The sequence below is a fragment of the Lemur catta genome, chromosome 15 (assembly GCF_020740605.2).
Source record: "Lemur catta isolate mLemCat1 chromosome 15, mLemCat1.pri, whole genome shotgun sequence".
Classification (NCBI taxonomy): domain Eukaryota; kingdom Metazoa; phylum Chordata; class Mammalia; order Primates; family Lemuridae; genus Lemur; species Lemur catta.
The window spans coordinates 19,623,355-19,645,929 of NC_059142.1; the positions used below are offsets into that span (position 1 = coordinate 19,623,355).

At 35.3% G+C, this 22,575-nt stretch overlaps 1 protein-coding gene across 2 annotated transcripts in view; it reads right to left on the reverse strand.

The window, feature by feature from the left end:
• The window catches only part of NLK (nemo like kinase), a 145,240-nt gene that overhangs the window by 54,565 nt on the left and 68,100 nt on the right, over positions 1-22,575 (reverse strand). For both annotated transcript variants that reach the window (XM_045525405.1, XM_045525404.1), the window contains exons 2-3: positions 16,684-16,813; positions 6,543-6,598 (exon numbers count right to left, since the gene is read on the reverse strand). In XM_045525405.1, the coding sequence (XP_045381361.1) occupies positions 6,543-6,598; positions 16,684-16,813 (186 nt within the window). The remainder of the gene's footprint in view (positions 1-6,542; positions 6,599-16,683; positions 16,814-22,575) is intronic.

Sequence of the window (22,575 nt, forward strand, 5' to 3'; positions counted from 1 at the left end):
TATGTGATTGTATTCTACACTAGATTATAAACCTGGAGGCAGAGACAATCTTATCTGTCTTATTTGAGAAAGACAAAACATTTATTTTGTCCCTACTCTACGTCAGGCACTGTTCTAAGTGCTGGTAATACAATAGTAAACAAAATAGACAAAAAATCCTGGTTCTGGGAATACAGTTGATGCTAATATGTTTATAGAATAAACGAATAGGAAATTCTTACAATATGGGAATCTTCAAAGCTCCCAGATTTCTGGCCCTTGCTGGTACTATTGTTGCACAACGAGTACACATACATAACCGAATATGCATTTCATTTGTATTGTTCTTCGCTCTTTACTGACTCCTAAGATTCCCTGAGGGTTACAGAGCTGTTTCATAGCACTGGAGACTCTAAATGGCTAATTCTGACACATAGGTTTCCTCACTGTGTTTGTAACAAGAGTTTTCTGTTTAAACATTGCCTGCACAAGCCAAACCTTTCATCCAAAGAGGGACACTTCTGAGCGTGAAAGAAGGAACTTAATAATAATTATGCCAGAACATCAGGTAAAATCCAGGGCTGTCTCAACAAATCAGGATGCATGGCCACTCCATTAGACTTCTCATTTCCACTGGGTTTAGAATGTAATTGCTTCTAGCACAGAAGACCTATATCACCCATATTCTTGTCCATAAAATGCTAATATTATGCTTCAAGTTAAAAATAAGTTTTTTCCAAAACAAACCAAATTTTTATTTCCAATCCAGTAGGCATCCAGTGCTTTCTGGGAAGGGGCCTGTCTATGCGCATTGTACAGCATTCAGAATCCTGACTGAAGCATAATAAATATTGTTTTCTAATCAAACAATTAGAACTGGTTTTTCTTGGATTAAATTTCAGTAGGCTCCAAGTAATTAAGTACCAAATTGTTTTCATACAGATGACCAAATAGAAAAGTATAAAATGAAAATGTAATCCTTTAAAAGCTAAAACATTAGCTCAGAAAAATATATAATCTTTAAAATTATTAAAGAATATATTTCCTAGGTTGATGTATTAGATTAAAAACTATGAAAACAAAAAGCCAGAAGGAACAGAGGTCATGGTAGAATTTATTGCTCCTTCCATACCTGACTTATGCTACTATCTGTTGTACCCTGTAGGCAGATTTGTGAACAGTTACAATCTAGATAATATCTTTGTTTTTAGTTGCTGGAAGGAATTATCTAATCTTTTTTTTAGTTGCTTGAAGCAGTTATCTAAAGATGCATGGTGTTTCAAAACTGAAGCTAAATTTTTGGTGGGCACCGATATAATCATTTTATTACAGTTTAAGTTTCTTGGGGAATACGTATGATTAACCTTATGATACTATATGATGATATTCTTACTGTACACTTGATTACATAAAAATGCTCATAGAACTCAGATTTTCTAAAATGATATTAACTATTCAATTCTAAAATGATATTAACTATTCAATTGGATTTTAAGGCATCTGTTGCTTAAAATGTCTATTAAACCTTGAATATGTAATACAACATTCTAATTTTTCTGATTTTAGAAAACAGTGTAATGACATGATACTATATGTACAGTGGATGACAACTTAAGATTATTTCTTTTCCCTCACAACTTAAGTAATGTAAACATATATTTTTGATTCTATGTACTGATCCCTTCAACTAAATATTAATATTAAAACATCCATTAGATGCATAGCAACATGTTCAGAACTTGCCTAAAAGAGAGCCTCATACAGACCTCAAAGAGTTTCTGAAAAGCACAATGCCATGATCATATATTTAAAATTCAAAATATTACCCAGTCTAAAATCTACAGACACAATAATCCTCCAAATTAAAAAAGAATTGTCTAAAACCATGCATAGTGTGTGTGCATGTTTTTTAGATACTACAGAGGGAGCTGCTGACATAGATAACATATTATGTTGAATTCGTATTGTAACTTGAGGTCCTATTAATCTTTAATATTTTTGTGTTTTAGGTAATAAGGGTTTTTTTTTTATTTTTCAGAAAAATGAGGAATAAGGAAAATGAGGAAATTTTGTTTTTTGCTCTGGCTATAACAATTTGTGTTAAAAACACAGGACGCAGAAAACTTCCCATTCAGGATATTAAAACAATCAGCAGCAAAGGCAAAGTATGTTTATAACTGAAGTATTTCTTAAATTTTCCTGTAATAGCTGTCCTATAACACAACTTTTTAGTATCCTATACGCCAAGCTAAATCATTCCTTCCTAAAAAGTCTTTATAATCCTGTGGCAGCTCTGGACATGATTCCTTTTTATTTAACACGTTAAAAGGATTCAGTTTTTTCCAAATGACACCACTATTGGAAAACATTTATCTTTTTTCTGTGAATGATTCCACATATAGCTAAAAATTATAAGACAGAAAACATGAGAATATTAAGTTTGAAAGATTTTTCCATCTGTAGCCAGCTAATTACTGTGAGTGACATGTCAATTTTTTAACCTGAAGCTAAAAAATTAAGTGATATAATGAGATGAAATAAAGTAAAATATTTAAATAAATGGTATACCAGAGGGTTTCATGAATATTTTATGACAAATGCTCTTTATTTGAACATTTGTAAACAATTTTGGGGAAGGCAATTTCATAGAAACATTCTAACTAATGAAATGGGCTGAAATTAGCTATCAACAGCTACTAAACCACCTATGCCACTCATGGTTTTTTTTCATTTTTGGAGACAGGGTCTTGGCTCTGTTGCCTTGGCTAGAGTGCAGTGGTGCGATCATAGCTCACTGCCACCTCAAACTCTTGGGCTCAAGTGATTCTTCTGCCTCAGTCTCCCAAGTAGCTGGGACTCCAGGCGTGCACCACCATGCCCGGCTACTTTTTCTATTTGTTGTAGAGGCAAAGTCTCGCTTTGTTGCTCAGGCTGGTCTCGAACTCCAAGTGATCCTCCCACCTTGGCCTCCCAACAGTGCTGAGATTACAGGTGTGAGACACTGCACAGCCCATTCATGGTTTTAAACCATAACTATGCTAACATTTCCTCTGTTCTATAAGTATTTGAAATAATATAAATCATAGATCTCCCAGACTCAATTAAATTATGGTCAATAACAGTAAGTGAATGAGAACTCCTATGTTATTGAAACACATACAAGGTTTTTAAAGGAATGACAAACCGAAGTACACAAAATAAATGCCTGATATAAACAATTTATGCTTGAACTATAAGACAGAAAATGGATATGATGAATTAGCTAAGTGTTCAATGAAAGAGAAGCTAAATATATTTGGCATTTATTTAATATACCCATATTCACCCTTATCTTACATGAAAACATTCTTTCTCCACAGATGGCCTATGTGCAGTAAAGGTTAACTCAGTAGGTCTGGGCTGTGCAAACCCTGCAGATTATAAAAGTCTTCAAGACTGGCCTCTGGCAGGCTCCTGGGAAATAACCTTTGAACCACTGCAATGTCCACCTGATAACAGTGTCTTAGTATAGCTGGCATTTTGGCCATGCCAGATAGTTTATGCTAACAATATGATTTACAGTAAATACCTGTTTTTGTTTGCTGTTGCCTTGGGCTATGCTATATTAGTTTGACCACTAGGGGTAAAAGAGGAAAAGAGGGCTGGAGACTGAATAGCTAAGGTCAGTCACATGGGTACTCCATGCTTATGTGACTGATCCACAATAAAAATCCTGAACGTCAAGGCTCAGATGAGCTTCCCTGATTGGCAACACTTGCCCATGTTGTCATACGTCATTGCTGGTATAATTAAGGTCTGCCCATGGGACTCCATTAGAAATGACAACTGGAACATCATGCCAATCACTATGAGTTATTTTCCTTTGTTGATCTTAATCTGTATCTTTTTGCTATAATAAACTGTAACCATGAGAATGACAGCTTTTCTGGGTCCTGTGAGTCCTTCTAGGAAATCACTGAACCTGAGAGTGGCATTGGGAACCTCCAACACAACTTATAATGCAGCAAAATTCATATTTAATACAGGGAATTTCTTCTAATTTCAAGGTGTGGTTCCAGTAACTTCATTTCCAAAGACACAGAAGTATTACATAGTACCACATACTGATAGGAATGCCTTCTAATACATGGATTTCCTTCCCACTAACTAAAAGGATAAATAGGGTGGTTCCTGGCCAGGTGTAGGAAGAGGTACTTCTGCTAAATGAAATAATTGCTGCCCAACTCCTACCAGCTCCCTCCTTTTCTTCAGTGAGGACCCAGATAATCTTCAGGAAGTCCATGAAATGAAATCATTAATGTCTCCTCCTTAGTTGCCACTACTGACGTACAGTTGAGGAGAAAAGAACTTCCTTGATTTTTCTGCCTTTAGGTTAATTTTGTACTTTTAAAAAAAAGAGTGTGTCAGAACTATCTGACTGGGCTTAAGGTCTCATCTATACACTCTTATCAGCCAGGAACTGGTCAAGGGACAGTTCTTATTTTAGAATATACAGGATTGGAGCACCCCAAGTCCACTGAATTCATTCTTTACTTCAGAGGTCCCAATCCTTTTTGGCACCAGGGATCGGTTTCATGGAAGACAATTTTTCCATGGATGGGGCAGGTGGGAAGAAGAATGGTTTTGCGATGATTCAAGTGCATTACATTTATTGTGGAGTCAAACTTCTCTGCTAATGATAATCTGTATGTGCAGCTGCTCCCCAGCACTAGCATCACTGCCTCAGTTCCACCTCAGATCATCATGCTTTAGATTTTCAAAAGGAGTGAGCAACCTAGATCCCTCGCATGCACAGTTTATAACAGGGTTCTTGCTGCTGTGAGAATCTAATGCCACTACTGATCTGACAGGAGATGGAGCTTACAGGTGATGCCAGTGATGGGGAGCAGCTACAAATACAGATGAAGCTTTGCTCACTAACCTGCCACTCACCTCCTGCTGTGCGGCCTGGTTCCTAACAGGCCATGGACCAAGATTGGGGACTGTAGCTTTACTGCACAGAAATATTAATTCCATAAAGGATTTGTGGATTAAAATATGACCAAATATTATAACAGTCCCTTGGTATGCGAGAGGGATTGGTTCCAAGACCCCTGGCAGATACCAAAATCCATGAATGTTCCCTTATATAAAATGGCATAGTATTTGTATATTTTAAATCATCTCTATATAAATAGTTGTTATACTGTATTGTTTTTTATTTGTATTATTTTTTATTATTTTTTCCAAATATTTTTGATCCATGATGCAGAACAGGCAGATTTGGAGGGCAGATAGTATAGAATTCAACAGCTTTTGGTTTACCAGATCAAAGATCAAAACATCCCAGCAGTGTTGATCAGTGATAATTCTATCACCTTTTATGGTTTCCCAACTCCCTAACCAGCTTAGTTTTTTCTTCCTTTTTGGGAAGCTCTTAATTGTTCCCAGTTTCTAAGGAAATCATCAAAGATAATGGTATGGAATTACCTACCACCTGTGTAAGAATGAGATTTTCATTTGTCTCACTGCTGAATCAGAAAAAGTATCTCACTATTATATTGGTTTCCATTCTGAGTCACACACCTAAAGTGTTAATAAAAAGCCTAAAGTTTGAATAAACTGCACTATCATGAGCTCACCAAATTTAATGATTTAGGTTTCCCTGTCTTCTACTTAAAGTTTTTACCAAGTTAAATACAGAAAGGAAACTGGTGACATTTTGCCTAGGAATATCAGATGGGCTAACCTATGTCTCAATTTTTTTCATGCACAGTCCCAGAAGCTATTACCATGCATTGTTTTATAGTTCATTATTATTCACAATACCTAATACACTATTGTTAGACATTACCAGTAGTAATAGAATGTTAAAGCCTCTATCCTGAAACAATCATATAAGTAGGGGTTGAAAGCAAAACTATACAGTCAGACTGCCTGGAATCAAATCTCAATTCCAACAGGCACTAGCTCTGTGATCTTGGTCAAGTTCCTTACCTTTTGTGCCTCAATTTCATCTTCTGTAAAATGGGAATAACCACAATACCTTCCCCAGAGGGTTGCTATAGGGATTAAATAAACTCATATGGGTAAAGAATTTAGAACTGTGTCTGGCATCGGATAAAAAACCACAACCATCACCACCATTATTCTAAGGGACACAAGACATTTAACTTATATTTAATTTTCATCTTACTCCAAGTATTATAAGAAAGGACAGTATTATTCTCTTAACTGATAGGTAGCTGTTGTATAGTGACAAGAACACTTTACTGGGTTCTACTACAACATGGCTACCTCGCTGGTTTCATTGTAAAATGGGAACGGTAATAATCTATCTTGTAAGGCCGTGTGGGGATTAAACAGGACATCTGTTCAGGTATCCTGTTCTGTGGCAACATCGCACAAGGTACGTAGATAATACTGAGCTCTGCCGGATACTTAGGATTTCAAAATTACCTGGTTCCAGTACTCAATCACTTCTGTAAGGGTGAGACTTAATATACTTCAAGGCATGAACCCCAAAAGGTGCTAGAAGAACAAATTAATAAAAAAATTGTCCCCTTCTTTTCACATTAGGATACATTTCTTCAAAATAGTCAATGTGTGGAGGCTGGAGTATGTCAAGGGCAGAGAGTACCTAAGGAAAGGAAAAATAAGTTAAATTTAGAGAACTAAAAAGGAAACAAAATTTGACATAAATGCAAGTGAATACCATTAACTCTTTAATTATTTAAAGCTTAGTTACAGTTGTCCACCGAAATTAAATTTGTCAGTCAAGAAACATAGTCCTAAACATTAAGATGGGTTTGTTAATTTACAACCCAACAGACAATTCTACAAACCAAAATGAGAGAGGCAATTGGGTCCTGTAACATGCTTCCAAAATCCCTGCACAGAAGAGAATGTTGGACAGAAATGCCCAATCAGTGTTGCTCTAAGAGCAGAAGCCATTATCATTCATTCCTTTATTCGTCTGTTCAACAAATATTTACTATTTGCATTCTACGTGGCAGGCACTGTGGTAAGAGTTATACTGATGAACAAAATAGTACCATCCCTGCTCTTATGACAGACGATGGGAGAGGCAAGCATTAAACAAATAAACAAATACTTACACAGATATATAATTATAACATTTATTACTGTGAAGAAAAAATGTAAAGAAGGGTGGGGAGAAAAAGCTTCCCTGAAGTAACACTACTTTTAAGATTTGAAGGTGGGGCCGGGCGTGGTGGCTCACACCTGTAATCCTAGCACTCTGGGAGGCCGAGGCGGGCGGATCGTTTGAGCTCAGGAGTTCGAGACCAGCCTGAGCAAGAGCGAGACCCCGTCTCTACTAAAAATAGAAAGAAATTATCTGGCCAACTAAAAAATATATATAGAAAAAATTAGCCGGGCATGGTGGCACATGCCTGTAGTCCCAGCTACTCGGGAGGCTGAGGCAGGAGGATCGCTTAAGCCCAGGAGTTTGAGGTTGCTGTGAGCTAGGCTGATGCCACGGCACTCACTCTAGCCCAGGCAACAAAGCGAGACTCTGTCTCAAAAAAAAAAAAAAAAGATTTGAAGGCGGAATGGGAGTTGGTCAATAATGGGTAGCCAATGTAAAGACATTGAGGCAGATTCTAGAAACAGAGAAGTCAGTACTTACGGAAAATAGTGGGTAAGAAAAAAATAGACTAATATAAGGTAGAAGAGGAAGGCAGGAAATATATCACATAAAATCTCTTTAAATCGTATTAAGCATTTTGGATTTTATTCCAAGTACAAGAAGTCACTAGGATGAGGAAAAAAGACTTTAAAACTTCAAGACCTTTATAAAAGCAGCATACTACCAATGTAGCTTCTGCCATCAAAACATAACAAATAGGCCTACGTCCCCTAACAGTTTTCTAGCTATTCTTTTAAGTCCCATCTATGATGTCACATCTAAGAATTTGAACCTACCTTGCTAAGCTAATGAGAAATACTAGACTCAAAGCACATAGAAGAAACTATTTGAATAGGAGATAAAGTGTGTGGTACACGTTCAAATTTTATGATCTGTGGCTTAGTTTTTTAAGAAAAAATTTTTTAATATAGAGATTTTCAAACATATAAAAAAGTGGCAGAATAGTATAAAGAATACCCATGTAATCAATACCTGGGCTTAGTTATTCACACACATAGACATTCTTGTTTCATCTCTACCCTTTACTATCTCTATATAATTCTGAAGTATATATCAGACTTCTTTTAGCCATACATCAGTATCTCTAATGAAAAAAAACTTTAAAAGCTACAATGATCAAATTTTTAAAATGTTTTTAATACTGTCAAATACCCAATGCTCAAATTTTCAGTTTTCTTATTTATTAAAATTTTGTTAATCTAAATCAGGAGCTAAATAAGATTTACATATTATGATTGATTTATGTCTTTTACTTTTTAACCTAAAGATTTCTCCTCCATCTCTTTTTCTTTTCCTCTTGCAATTTACTTGTGGAAGAAACGTTGTTAATTTTAAAGGTTATTCTTTTTTCAGCCATGTATTTCTCAATTTAAAATTTTAAGTAAAGATTTATCTTATTACATTAAAATTTCCTGATGAAAAAGCCCACACTTAGTTTAAAGCCAGTTAGAGGTTTCTAAATAATTTAGATGTTTTCATAAGGAATATCTATCCTTCCTTTTTGAATTAAAATATTTATATTTAGAATTTTAGTATAAACAGAAAACAAAAGATTTTCATTTCTTCAAAGAATAATTTTTATCATATGAAAGATAAATTTTTCATTTCTATATTTCTATAACCTATAATTAGCCAGCTATATTTTTAAACCTATAAATTTATTTCTCGTTATGTGCTAGAATAATTTTTAACATGAATATTTGATGCTTGAAGAAGGCAGTTAAAAATTAGTGCTTTACTTGACATCTTTCGGACTCTACACTCTGTTTCTGAGCAACATACATCCTGTCTAAGGGGGAAACAGAATGCAATGTGTGACAGCGTCCATTAGACAAAACTATTTTATACTTCAAATCCATCTGCTATAATTACAGGTTATCTAGAGGAAAGTGACAACCATACATTATTAAACCTTGATAGAAAAGAATGAGGCTTTCTTACTCCATATTTGATGAGGTTTTTTTTGTAGAAAAGCCATCTAAAACAAGGTTAGACATTTGTACTACAGCATTTAGCTGTGATTGTTAGCTTTGAAGGTGCAATGTTTTAAACTCTTTCTGGAATTTTTTAAATGCCTGTTGTTTTTATCCTCTTCTTTTTTCCACTCCAAAATGTTTATTGAAGTATGGGATTCCACAGTGTTTCTAGGTGGCAAAAACAGTACTTAAACCAGTAGAAATGATCCAGAAATCTCAGAAGTAATGCAAATGAGTAAATGAGAAGGAATGGTAGCAGAGTTTCAAACTCCAGATCTCATGCCTGACTCCCCCATTTAAATAGCTGGAGTTCCTCTATAAAACTAGCTATTATTTGAGGGAATAAAGTATAGGAGATTAGCCTTAAGATATAAATAGCAGGATGCCTGAAAAGACTTTGGCTTGTAAAGAGTCAAAGTATCCCAAATTATCACCAACTCTTCAAAGGATTTCAAATACAAAAAACATAAGCAGACTTGTCTAATTAAAACCTGAATTAAAGTTACATCTTTAAATGATAGTCATTACCAAACAATGTCTCAGCACATTTCACAAACCCTTTAGGAAACAGAAGCTCATTATGTTTGCTGCTTTTTAGGATTTTAACCTCCATGATATTAGAAGATTCACTATAAACTGGTTATATTATAAGCTCAGTATCACTCAGCCCTTTATCAATAAAATAAGTGCTGTGAACAATCTCAGTGCTAACTTATAAAGACAAGAAATTTATCTGTTCATTCATAGAATAAACATTTACTGAGTTTCTACTCTGCCAAGGACTCAAAGACAAGAATAAGACACTTAAAAAGAACCCAATTAAATCCTGTGTTTAGTAAAGGAGTTACTCCTTCCCCACTCTCTTACCCTCAATGGATTCTAAATGCTTTAAAGTAGGGATGATGTTATTACTATTATTTTTTATAGAGTTGTAACATAAAGTATACAAATCCTAAGAGTATAATTTGATGAATTTACACACACACACACACACACACACACATCCCTCAGTGTAAGCACCACGCAGATCAAGAAGTTAAGCATTTTCAACACCTAGAAAGCTCCCTTGCCATGTTTTCAGTCAAAACTCATCCTGGCACTATTCTTACTTCTGTCACCATAGATCCATTTTGCCTGTTCTTAAACTTTACACAAATTGCATCATAAAGTGTGGAGTCCTTTGTGTATGGATTTCATTTACTGTTATGCCAGCGAGTTTCATTCATGTTGTGTAGGTCAGTGGTTCACTCTTTTTACTGATGTGTAGTATGCATTATATGACTGGACTATACCACAAAGAACTTGACCAGAGTACTGTTGGCAGACATTTGTGTCTAATTTCTAGCTATTATGTATAAAGCTGGTATGAGCATTCTTATACATGTCTTTTGGTGGATATATGCACTCATTTGAGTATATGTATACCAAGGAGTAGAGTTGCTGAGTTGTTGGGTAGGTATATATTTAGTTTTAGTAGAAATTGTCAGTTTTCTTAAGTAGTTGTACAAATTTATGCTCTCACTAGCAATGGGTAAGAATTTTAGTTGATCCATGTCCTTGTCAACAGTTGGTATTGGCAGTCTTTTTAATTTCAGCCATTCTGGTGGGTATATAGTGGTATCTCATTGTAGTTTTAATTTACATTTCTCTTGATGACTAATGACTTTGAACACTTTTTCATATATTATCCTCTTTTGTAAAATGCTTAAGTCTTTTATTAATGGTCAAAACATTTTGATTTATAGAAGCTATTTATATTATTATGATATTTAGATATAGAATTTACCATCTAAAAAATATCAAGTAAAACACTGGTTTCTAATTGTCTTCGTCAAACACTACTTATTTTAAAAATTGTTCTAGCCCATAGTATACTCTAGAAACAAGTATGTTGTTGGATAAACATCTGAAGTTTATGCTTTCATTCTCCTAACTTTTGATTAACATTAGTTCTTAATGTTCATGGTGTCCAATGTAACATCTTCTTTTTATGGTTAACGCTTTACTTGTCCAGTTAAGACATCTTTGCTTATCTCAGTCATAAAGATATTTGCCTATGTTTTCTTCTAGAAGTTTTATTAGTTTACCTTTCACATTTAAGTCTATGAGCCATTTTGAATTAATTTATGGGTATGGTTTGAAGTAGGGGCTAAGATTCACTTTTTTTCCCATATGGATATCTAATTGATTTAGAATTGTTTATTGAAATGACCACCCAGTCCCCCACTGAACTGCAGTGGCATCTCTCTTGTTAATCAGGTGAACAAGTATGTATATGCCAGTTTATAGACTTTCTATTTTATTCCATTAATCTATTTATCTGTCCTTGTTCTGCCTCAATACCTTGTGCTTGGTGTCTTCTGTTGTTCAATACCTAAGATTGAGTCTCAATACCTGATAGCAGTCTTAATACCTGGTAGTATGAATTTCCCACTTTATTCAACTTCTCCAAGATTGGCTGGGCTATTTTAGATCTCTTGCATTTCCACACATTTTACAATAAGTTTGTCAATTTCCACATACATATACTCTCAAAACCCTGCTGAGATTTTGATTAGGATTACACTGAATATATAGCTCAACTTGAGAATAAAAGGCCTATCAACTACATTGAGTTTTCCAATGCATAAACATGGGAGATGGCACTATTTTAAATTTGTCAATAATCTGCCCAGTACCACAAATTTTAGGCACACAACAAACAAAACCAAATCCCCTGAAAAGTAACCCATGTCTACAGCATCCTTTGTTTTTTCACACTCCTTAGCAGAACAACTAGTATTACTGTTAGTATTACTTAGCAGTTAGAATTACTAATGTCAGTAGCTGAATAGCATGTCTGCATTCAGAGAAGGGTCCTATCTACTTTTTTCATATTGGTATGATTCTCTAACCTACTTAAGAACCCAAAGAGGCCTTGTTTGAGTTAGGCCAGACTACACACACACATATACACAAATGAATGACGCTTCTTTGCCTTGTTCTACCCCTCCCTAGAGCACTCCAGAGCTAAGATTGGGGAAAAGTAACCCTGAGAGAGATCACTAGAGTGATCATCATTCCAGACCCTGGAATTTTTTCTGTCACTTTCATTCACTTATTCAATTTTCAAATAGACTGCCTGCCTAATGTGTGCTTAGTGCTATGCCTAAAGAGAAGAAAATGCCCAACACTTGTATTACGGGGGCTTTTAGCAGGAATCAATGGACCCTCAAGGGGGCTCTAAAAGGGCTGTCGAGGACAAGTGAAAGCCTAAAATGACATAAAAATTCTGTGTATGTGCTTTTTTTGAGAAGGTTCATAGCTTTCATCAGATTCTCAAAGGAGTACAAGATTAAAAAAAACTCAATCATCACTTCCCGTGCTGATCATATGACAAACTATGCATGTGTGCGCACACCTGCACAAGAGCATAGATGGGTATAGAGATTGTGCCAGATTTTATAATAGCTTTTGACTAGACATCAGTGATAGGCCTAAACAACACCAATCTTTAGAAAGTTAAACCCATTTCTGTTTCCCTAAATTACTACAGCAAGGTGAACTTATCCTTTAAGATGAAGTAGCTACTCAGGTATGTGTAAAAATTCAGTCAGATCACCTGAAATCAATGAATTTGATATAGTGACTTTGAAGGTTCCTTTCAAAAGAAAATCCAAAGCCTCCCAGGGCTTTATAGCTATTCTTCAACACATAAAAAGCAATCCAAATTAAAATCCAACCTTCCTACAATGACCAGGTTAATCTTTCTAAATACCATTTTTATCATGACATTTCTTTCCTCTTCAATCAAATCTTATTCTCAAAAGGCTCATCTTAAGGTTTTCTTTCTCTGTTTGAAGTTTCTAAGTCCACAACAACTTCTCATTTTTCCTTAATATTATGGTACTTGGCTGCCACCATTCATCTGAGAAGCTTTAAAAATTACAGCTACTTGGGCCTTAATCCTAGAGATTTCAATTTAGTAGGTCTGAGGTAAGACCCATGAATCTGTGTTTTAAGGCTCCCCTCTCCAGAGAGCCTTCTAATAGACTACTAGGTTTGGTTGTCCGGTTCTTTGCTACGCACACAACATAGACTGTCCTGCATTAATGTTTAACCATGCAGGCAATCTTCCCATAAGCACCTCTATCATAGTATTTATCATATTATGAAAATCATTTAAACTAATTAAAGGTAAAGACCCCAGAAGCTAATGTAGTTTAGGCATATAGGATGAGCATAATAAATGCTTACTGAATTAATGAATATGTGCCCTGGAGCCAAAGAGATTTACAGTCTAATCTCCGCCATCCTGACTTTGGGCAAGTTACTTAACCCTAAGCCTCTGGTTCCTCCCCCATAAAGTAGGGTTAATAAGCCCTGACAAGATTTTTAAGGAATAAATGAATTAATATACATAAAGCATCTAGCATACTTCCTGACACACAACATGTGTTAAATACAATCCTTCAAAAAGGACAGTATTTTAAGCTTTTTTTGAATCTGCAGTCCCCAACCCCCAGTCCGCCCCGCCTCCCACTGTCCACACCTCCGCCATGAAATTTAGGAAGGGAGACGTGCACAGGAGGAGGTGAACAGCAGGCTAGAGAGCAAGGGAAGCTTTATCCATATTCACAGTCACTCCCCATTGCTGGCATCACAGCCTGGGCTCTGCCCATTCCCCCATCCAATGGAAAAATTGTCTTCCATGAAACCTGTCCCTGGTGCCAAAAAGGCTGGGGAACCAATGCTTGACCTACCTAGCACTGCACTCCTTACACAGGACACAATTAATAAATAATTGTTGCCTTAACTACATCAAATACCAGTTGCCTCTTAGACTGGCATTCCACACATACCAGGTATGCTGGCCCCAAGATGCATTTGGAGATAGATCTCAGAGCATAGTAGAGATTCATTACATATAAAATAATGATGCCATGCCATCTTCATCTCCAACCATCTGCCTCACTTTTGAACACTCCCACAGACATCAAAGGTACTCTTCTTTTTTTTAAATGTTTTATTTTCTGATTTTTTTAGAGACAGGGTTTCACTCTGTCTCTAAAGGCTGGTGTGTAATGGTGCCATCACAGTTCACTGTAACCTCCAACTCCTGGGTTCAAGCCATCCTCCTCCCTCAGTCTCCCAAGTAGCTGGGTAGGTGCGCACCACCACAGCAGGCTAATTTTTTAAAAAGATTTTTTTGTAGAGAAATGGGGTAGGTCTCAAATTCCCAGCCTCAAGCATTCCTCCAGCCTTGGCCTCCCAAAGTGCTGGGATTACAGGTGTGAGCCACCAAACCCAGCCTATTATTTTAATGACAGAGACCAGGAGTTTCAAACAGTGATGTTGGGGTGTGTGTGTTTTAACAGATTTATATGCATTTTCAAAATTTAATTTCTGTTATAATCATATACAGTTATTTCTGCTTTTACCATGCCCACTTTGCAAATGAGAAATTTAGAGTTTAGAGAGGGTCCAAGACACACCAGTAGAAAAGAGTAGAACCCAGTTCTGACTCTAAAGCCCAGCTCTTATAAACTACATTAGGATTGGCTGTGTGTTTTAACTGCTATGATTTTCAAGAATTCAGTTTCTTGGGGGATGGACACACTTGAAGCTCTGACTCAGGTGGGGCAAAGGCAATATTTGTAACCTAAACATATGTGCCCCCGTAAAATGCTGAAATCAAAAAAAAAAAAAAAGGAAAAAAAGCATTGTTTCTTTCTTTTCTTACACTACTTATTCTGACACAGTCTTTGTAACTTAATTAGTTATTCCATAGGAATGAGCCATGAGCAAAGGTACCAACTAGATAAACAGCAGCTTATTATATCACTCCTCCTTTATAAAAGAGGCCAAGACTGGTCGGAATATAATAAACCATTGAAATTTTTAGTAAGCAAATTTCTGATGCCACCTCTGAAATATTTCTTCACCATGGATACCTTTACTTGAGTCTCTGACAATGTACATAAGGTCTGTACTCTTTGATGCTGGAGTGGGTACACTAAAGCAAATTCAGGAAATAAGTAAGCAAGCACTAGACATTCTAAATTACTTCTAAAATCTGAGGAACCAGTTATAAAATAGCAACTCAAGTGGTATTTTGAAACTTATTAAAATAAACCAACACATTGCTAGGCAGTTCCAGTTGACTAAAAGATAGAAATCCTTTTTTTAAAAGTTTAAGGAAAAGAGATTTCAAGAGGGATAATGAATAAAATGAAATAGTCAAACCAAGGAGCTCCAAGTGAACCACATTATAAATTTAATTTACCAAATACCTCAAGCTTTTGGAGATTTCTTCCTTAAAGTCAGACCCAAACTTTGGCCAAAGTTCTAAATATTTCTGTGCAAATAAGCACTCAGACTTATAAGAAATCATTATTTTTCTGATAAAGTTTTTATTATAGCAATTAAAATAGCATGGGTTCTACATAAAGAATTTAAGGCAGTTTTTCTTTTCACATGAAATTGAAAACAGATTCTAATGCTAACAACCTTCAGGCAAATTTTACAAGTATCAAATTTTTAATTAAGGATTAGTTGAGGAGAAGCTATCTCTCAAAGCACAATGAGTTTATTTATCCATGAGTCTTCACATTTCTAAACACAGCCACAAATAAGCTAACCTACGTTACCTTAAGGGCTGTACTGTTTTTATAGGAGAAACTGTTTTCCACACCTCTAACAACCTCTGATTAAAAATATTAAAGGATAAAAATAAAGCACTTAAAACCAGGGGCCAATTATTCACACTTAAATCACTCACCAAGTATTACACTCTATTTTTGTGTTGAATATTAGCATTATTCCTCAGCTAAATATCAACACTTCCTTTGCATCAATTAATATTTATCTGTCAATCAATAAATCTTAGAATTCACTTTAATTTGCTCATTGTTCAGTCACAAAAAGGCTTTAATATGTCTCAGGTTTCCAAGCCACTTAATAAAATCCTTGGCTGTGGTTTCTTACTAACCTATTTTCTCTACAAATACATACTTCTTTTCTATGGGCTTTAAACTTACTTAATAGCTTATAGTCTTAGAATTTAAAAAGACATTCAAACTGACAAACGCAGAGTGCAAAACACCACAGTTTAGAAGCCAACCTGAAACTTAATAGGTTCAATGTTTTCTAATTTGGAGGTTAGGCCTTGTACAAGTCATACAATTCATAATGTAATTTTCAAACCTTCAAATAAAATGTTGATAAAATGGACTCCCCAGGTGATTCTAATATGCTGCCAAGGTTGAAAACCACTGATCTTTGATAGTGAAATTTAAGAAAGTCATAAAGATACAAAAAGTATAAATAAAAAGAAAAGCAAAGGACTGAAAGAATACAGCTTAGAAAACTTGTGTGTGTGTGTATGTCCCTTTCAATAAGAATGTATGACCCGAAAACCTATCAATAGGTATTCCATAAGCTTGCTGGTACGCTTACTGCTTTTCACAGTTTGGCATAAAACTGTAGCCAATTTTCAAATTTTACTTGCACATACCCTTTTAAACTCTCATTTGCTCTTCACCAATTCAGTGAAGTAGGTTTAGGAAATAGTTTCCCCCAAACACCAATTTCACTTACATTATCATGTTTAAAAAAACACAACATCTTCAATTCTCGGAAGACCCTTTTGCAAGAGACCAGATTCTGGAAGACGTTGGGCATCTTTTTGAGTGCTACTCTCTTTCCATCTCTTGGATCTGTTACTGACCTGAAGAATTTGGGAGGAGAGGAAAAAAAGACAGAAATCAATTTCAAACCTTGTTCTCCAATGTTTCAGATCATGACAAATATCTTTATCTTAAAACATTCAATATTAAGTACACTTAATAATGCTTAAGGTATCAGTGGGAAAGATAAAAGAATACATACCTACAAATAAAGAGAATGTTTAGCCACTCAACTCATCTACCATGCTTTACAAAAAAAAAAAAAAATCCCTGTCTAAATTTCTATAAACATCCTTTCTGAGAGGTTATTTAATACATCTGAGGTAGGAGGGGCATTACTAGTAAAGCCATTTCAAAGATGGGGGGGGAACCCAAACAAACAGAAACAGTATAGAACACTGACATGATCAAGGTCACATTAGTCTTATGCTTTATTTTCAGAACCATATTCAAACTGGAAGGGATGTTCAAACACAATTTAAATATTTTGGGTTTATTAATATATACATGAACATCTTTCAGTAGTATAGACTTCAGTATCAACAGTAGCTGAACAATGTCCCCTACTCAGAAATCTGAGTGTCAGCCTAGGGATCCCTTGAGTTTCTAAGTAATGATTCCTTTTGTTTCCCAGCTCTTAGCGCAGTACTTGCTTCCTGTACTTACTATCTTTTTAATAGCTCAGTGTCCCTTTTTTTGCTCTTTTGCCCTTCTAACATCTGTACAACCAATTTCCTGTATTACATTTCCCCATGTTTGAAATACTAGTGCTGTTTCCATTTTTCTGACTGGACCCAATTGATACATATTAGACTAAATAGTTAAGAAACAAATCAATAAATTGGGTACATATTGTCAAATTTCCATGAATTAACTTAGAGGTCTTTTATCCCCTTACCCATCATATTAAGACTAGTTTTTTTATTCCTGTAGAATTTATTCTTATCAGATTTATTTAGCTAGATTTCTGCTTAACATTCTCAGCCCAGCATTACTGTTCAGTTCCTGTTCTAGTCATCTTATGCTCTAGGTATCTCCTAAATTTTTGTCATTTTAAAATTCGATCCATGTGTCATCAATGCCTTTATCCAAGTTATTAATTAAAGTTTAGAACAGGACTGAGAATAGATAACACACTTGTTAGAAAAATAGCACTAGAAACCATCTATGAGACTGACATCTAATCATTAATCTTGGATATGGTTATTCAATTAATTATTCATTCAGTTAAGTCCAGTCACTCAATTTCTTCATTTTGTCCACAAGGAAAACAGACACCCATCAAAATGCCTTCCCAAAAGTAAAGCATTCCTTTTAGCTACCTATCTAAAAATCATACCAAACTTCTTTATGAATTCATCTTAGTGATCACTACTTCCTTTCTTAAATGCTCATGAAACTCTAGTATTTTTCTAATATTTTTCTATATTCTAGTATTTTTAAACAATATGAGGCCTCCACTTTCTTCCACTGATTGAAAATTTGGCAAACCAATGAAGTATTATCAGTTTTAAGTTTTCAATAGCTTGATATGTAACTCAGACCAGGAAACCAAACATTCGTGACTGTTGCTTAAAAATACCAATCCAAACCTGCAACACTCCTTAAAACTCACATAAACTAGAAAAGGAAAATATGGGGGAAACAGTATAAAATTATATTCGGACTCTTAATGATCCAAGTGGTGCAACTTAATAGCATGCAGTACTTATACAGACTCTTAAAGTACTTTCTTTCTTTTTGTTTAAACACTCCACTTCTGTATCTAGTTAACTAGAAGAGAAAAATGTCAATGAAATAAAAAGGAAAGAAAATTTGGATCACACATTGTATTCAAGTGACATGCCTCTTTAGTCTTATTTAATCAAGAACAGTTATTTAACATGCCTTTCATGACACTGCCATTTTTGAGTATAGGCCAGTTACTTTATACACTGTCCCTCAATTTGGGTTTGTCTGGTGTTTTCCCATAATTAGATTCAGATTATGCATCTTTGACAGGAATAACCCAGAAGTAATGTCTTCTCAGGGTATCATATCATGATGCACATGATGTCAGTATGTCCCATTACTCGTGATAACTTCAGTCATTTGGATGAGGTATCTGCCAGGTTTTCCCTTTATAAAGTTACTATTTTTTTCCCTTTATAACTGTGTAAATATCCTATTCCTCACCAAACTCTGACCTATTACCTTTAATATCCATTGATGATTTTTGCCTGAATCAATTATTATGATGATAGTTGCCAAACGGCACTTTAATAATTTTAATATCTTTAACAACCTAGCACAATAAATATTAGTTTCTAAAAATGAGTAAACAGATTTAACACAATCGATTTAAGGCCCTTTCCAAAGGTCTCACACAATACCTCTTCCCAACTTCTCAGTACTACTTACTGGTCACCCTATTGTGGTGAGAAAAGTTACTCTAACACAAACCCACTCCTGAAAATATGTGACACAGGCTCAAGGTTAGTACTGTGCCTTGTAATGTTTTAAGGTAAATTCACAAAGCAGCATTTTGTTTTATTATTCATGCAAAAGCCAGTCATGCCTGTGGCTGGTAACAATATAACTCTAATGAATGTGAATGGCAGTGCAGCAATTTCACGCCATGTTGAGTTTGTTCTCTCTTAACTTAAGGTAGGCAGATGCTTTAGTTCAGCACAAACAGTACCACAAAACACAGATAAGTGTGGAAGCATGTTATATAGGAATTCTTTTATTTTCTTTGTTACGCTAAGGCTTGTCATGCTTAGTTTCTCTGCTGCTGCAATACTTTGGTTATTCCAACTGCACTTGCTAATGAAGCTCCAGCTGTAGAGATAATGAACATTTAGGACACCTTTCCTCATTTCACAAAAAAGGAGCCATCTTTAGACTTACAATTCACTTGGAGGGCAGTTACTTTCTCTGCTAACACTTGATGCCCTAAATAAAACAGTGTTATCTGTCATTTTGGCTGATTACCGTCATAAGCATTCAAGTTATACTAATAGGAGTTTACTTCTTAAGTTTCAAATTAATATTTGATTCTTCAAACAATATGTTAAAAATAAAGTTTTAAGCATTGTGAGAAAGAATCCTCTCTTACATCTGTCCAAAGTGCATCAATCAATCCTTCTTTACACTTAGAACACAGATTCAACTGTTTTTCAAAAAGCCAGGAGACTCTACAAGCCATTTTTCAGGGAGGTATACATAGAGTTGGTCAAAAGAATACAACAACAAAACAGGAAGCATTTCAGATCTGTTGTGGTCATTCTGTTGTAGAGTTTTCTTAATCCCAGAAAACTGTGATCATTGCCACAAATCTCCTTAAATTACTGACAAGCAGAAAATGTGGAATGAAAACAAAAGTGAAAATTATTGGGGATACTTCCCCAGGCACTAAAATGTCACTTAAAACATCTATTAGTCACCAAAGATCTCCAGGAAATTATGTGTTCCTCATTCATTTTTATGTGAAGAATCTTTCCCCACATATCTTTTTTTTTTTATGTAGTTTTAAAGTTCATGTTTCTGATACAGGTTTTTAGCTATTCAAAGCAAATAAATAATTTACAATAAGAATGCTTCAGTCTAGATTAAGAAAATCAGGTTTTTCTAATTCTATTCACGTACAGCTGTAATCAGTAATCCTCTATTTTTTGCTATACATACTATAATTACTATGTCAACTATACCAATACAATATACATCTCAGTAATAGAACCTCCTAACTAGACTCTAAATATTTAGATTATTGCCTAACATTCATTTTGGAATTCATTTCCTTAGAAGTTATTTTTACTTTTATATAGATTGCCTGCTTGAGAAAACAAAATTAAACTATGAGGCAAATTTTTGGACAACAAATAAGTCTAGGAAATGTATACTATTTGTACTTTAGTCCTTGTTATATGTTCAAGGACACACAAGAAATTTATGGAATAAATTAAGGAATAAGGAATTTATTTTTGTCTCACTAGTCTTTCTAACCAGAATTTTAACAGGCTATAGGTTGTGTGCACTCTGCCTATTTACAGACTTACACACTATTTAAAAGAAATCCTTTTAGACCTCCCTGCTCCCACCCAAAACCACACAAATAAAAAAGGATTCTCATCTTCCATACCTAGATAATTTGTTCCATCAGCTGAACTTTTTCTAATTTTTTGTGTCTTTATCCAAGTCTGGTACTGGTTGAGTTGGCTGTATGCATTAGAAAGAGACTATTTTCTCCTTTTTTTCAAGATGCATAAAATGATCCCCAAATTTGCTAATTAATATTATAAGGGAAAAAGGCCTTAAACAATAGCTAAACCAAAGCAGTGAAATAGTTCTTTTTTTCATGTCCTTTTAACAATATTCATCATAAGACACAAAACACCTACATTTAACTGAAAGAGTTAAATATGAACTTAAACGTCCTCTAACTCTGTGTTTAAATAAGTATAAACAGCAACAATCTCAGCAGATGAGACAGTACTGGGCCATTCTGATCTGCAGTGAGACACCTAAGGGTGCTGATAAGGGAGGAGGGATAGGGAACAGGCAAGCCATCCAATATCAGGCTGTCGTGTTTATTTTCAAATACTTACTACTAGTGAGTAAGACCTAACTTTTAAGACCCCCTTCAGTTTTCCACCAATAATATTGCATAAGTTAACATGTAGCTGAAAATCATTTTATGCTAATTCCTGTGGTCTTGGGAATATTTAATTGTTCTTTAGACAATGAATTAATTAGTTCCATCCATACTGCAGATGCTGGAGAGATACAGACACTCTTCCTCCTTAGTCACTGTCAAATATCTCTGTGAAGAGTCTGACCTGCTTGCAGGAAAGTTGCCACACTGTCTTTTCAATGGGGATTTTCTCATGTTAGAGGCTGAACATGATACAGCCCAGTCTGCCAAGTCTAGGATGTTTTCATGGCCCACTAGACACAGTTCTCTTTTAGAAATAGACCTATGAATATTGCATAGGGAGGAAAACCAGTTGAAGGAATGAAGGAAAGGTTTCTGTGCAAAGCCACAAAAGAAAATAATTCACAACTACATCTCCTTGCATTTTAACAACCTGGGGCAAGAAGAGGTCACAAAGGGCAAGTAAAACTAGAACTATGTCACACAAAAATGCACTTGCTTTTATTCTGGCTGATGACTTCCCAAAAGACTTATGTTCAGTAATAGAAACACTGAGGAATACAAAATGTTTTTTAAAATTTAACAAATGGGGCCGGGCGCGGTGGCTCACGCCTGTAATCCTAGCCCTCTGGGAGGCCGAGGCGGGTGGATCCTTCCAGGTCAGGAGTTCGAGGCCAGCCTGAGCGAGACCCCGTCTCTACTAAAAATAGAAATAAAAATTATCTGGACAACTAAAAATATATATAGAAAAAAATTAGCCGGGCGTGGTGGCGCATGCCTGTAGTCCCAGCTAACTCGGGACGCTGAGGCAGCAGGATCGCTTAAGCCCAGGAGTTTGAGGTTGATGTGAGCTAGGCTGATGCCATGGCACTCACTCTAGCCCGGGCAACAAAGTGAGACTCTGTCTCAGAAAAAAAAATAAAATAAAATAAAATTTAACAAATGGCAATATTTTTTGCACATTAGATTTATAAAGATAGAAGACACCTCATGAAAGAAAAAAACAATTTTAGTCACATGGTAGGTTTACAACAGTGTGGCTTTGCAAACATCAGAAATCTTAATGAATTTAGAAAGAAAGTTCACATCAGACAAAAAACGTTATGAATTGTCACGGAGCATACTTTATTTAATATTTTAATGGCTAATATTTACTTAATATAAAATGTA